At 46.0% G+C, this 1351-nt stretch overlaps 1 protein-coding gene and 1 long non-coding RNA gene across 16 annotated transcripts in view; one reads left to right on the plus strand and one right to left on the minus strand.

Annotated features, from left to right (window-relative positions):
- Window positions 1–1351, minus strand: part of ptprt (protein tyrosine phosphatase receptor type T) — a 385704-nt gene that overhangs the window by 169255 nt on the left and 215098 nt on the right. For all 15 annotated transcript variants that reach the window (XR_004331615.1, XM_032513298.1, XM_032513297.1 and 12 more), the window contains one exon: window positions 122–224. Coding sequence is in view for 14 of the 15 variants with exons in the window: in XM_032513298.1 (XP_032369189.1) it covers window positions 122–224 (103 nt within the window). In the remaining variant the exon portion in view is untranslated. The remainder of the gene's footprint in view (window positions 1–121; window positions 225–1351) is intronic.
- LOC116687717 (uncharacterized) overlaps window positions 1–1351 on the plus strand; it is a 113842-nt gene that overhangs the window by 71403 nt on the left and 41088 nt on the right. The window lies entirely within an intron of this gene.

Consider the following 1351-nt stretch of genomic DNA (forward strand, 5'->3'; position numbering starts at 1 on the left):
GGGGTCTAAGGAGAAGTAAGAGGGTAGGAAAACAGAGAAGAAGAAAGGAAAAGAAAGAAGAGACAGAAGGAAAAGAGACAGGAGTACAACATAGGAATATAAAACAGATATAAGACCTTACCTGATAGGTGCGCCACGTGACTGGGCGGGCTTTAGCAGGATAGTGATGGTGGTCTCTGTCTCGTTCAGCGGAGCCTCAGACTCGTACTCTGGCATCATGGGGGCTGGTGGTAAAGAAAGAAAGAAAGAAAGAAAATGAAGCTGCTGAAATTGATATTTTAAACAGAGTACCATCAACTTAATGGAAGTCACAGTGTATTGCCCAGCAAAACAGAAATAACCACATTACTTTGGCAAAAATACACGCTGTAACAGTTCCTCTCTTATGTTCCTCAACCCGACATGCCTTTCAACAGGGTGTAGTATGAACGGACAGAACAAAACATGTGACAACCAAACTTAGTTTCAAGTTCTAAAATAAACGATATGCCAAAGGGCAACACAAAGGAGAGAAAGGGATACCAGACTTAGGACATGCTTTCAGAAAGTGATTCTCATTATTCAACATATGTCTTTTTTCATGTTGGTTTATTTTGAAAATGTGTGTACATGTCAAGGCTAACCATACTTTATTTTTTTGAGTTAAAGGAGCGCTTTGCAGTTCTGGCCATTTCTTCTCTGTTTTCTCTCTTTTTGCTCGCAGGTTTCCCTACAGAGTCCCCCTACAGGTTTCTCTACAGAGCCCCTCCTAGAGGTTTCTCTACAGAGCCCTACAGGTTTCTCTGTAGAGGCCCCCCTACAGGTTTCTCTACAGAGCCCTACAGGTTTCTCTACAGAGCCCCCCCTACAGGTTTCTCTACAGAGCCCTACAGGTTTCTCTACAGAGCCCCCCCTACAGGTTTCTCTACAGAGCCCCTCCTCAGGTTTCTCTACAGAGCCCCCCTACAGGTTCTCTAAAGAGCCCTACAGGTTTCTCTACAGAGCCCCACAGGTTTCTCTACACAGCCCCCCTACAGGTTTCTCTACAGAGCCCCGCAGGTTTCTCTACAGAGCCCCCCCTACAGGTTTCTCTACAGAACCCTACAGGTTTCTCTACAGAGCCCCACAGGTTTCTCTACACAGCCCCCCTACAGGTTTCTCTACAGAGCCCTACAGGTTTCTCTACAGAGCCCCCCCTACAGGTTTCTCTATATAGCTCCCCATTCAGCTTCTGAACAGATTTTTGGCAGCTCCTCTGTTTACTTGGGTCTGACCCCTCCCTCGGTCAGTCTGCCTTTCCTCTCTCTCTGTTCCTCCGATGATGCTTTCAACTTGAAAAAAACTCATAACCATTCTAATGAGTCTGAAGCTG

This window comes from Etheostoma spectabile, chromosome 4, assembly GCF_008692095.1.
Source record: "Etheostoma spectabile isolate EspeVRDwgs_2016 chromosome 4, UIUC_Espe_1.0, whole genome shotgun sequence".
Classification (NCBI taxonomy): domain Eukaryota; kingdom Metazoa; phylum Chordata; class Actinopteri; order Perciformes; family Percidae; genus Etheostoma; species Etheostoma spectabile.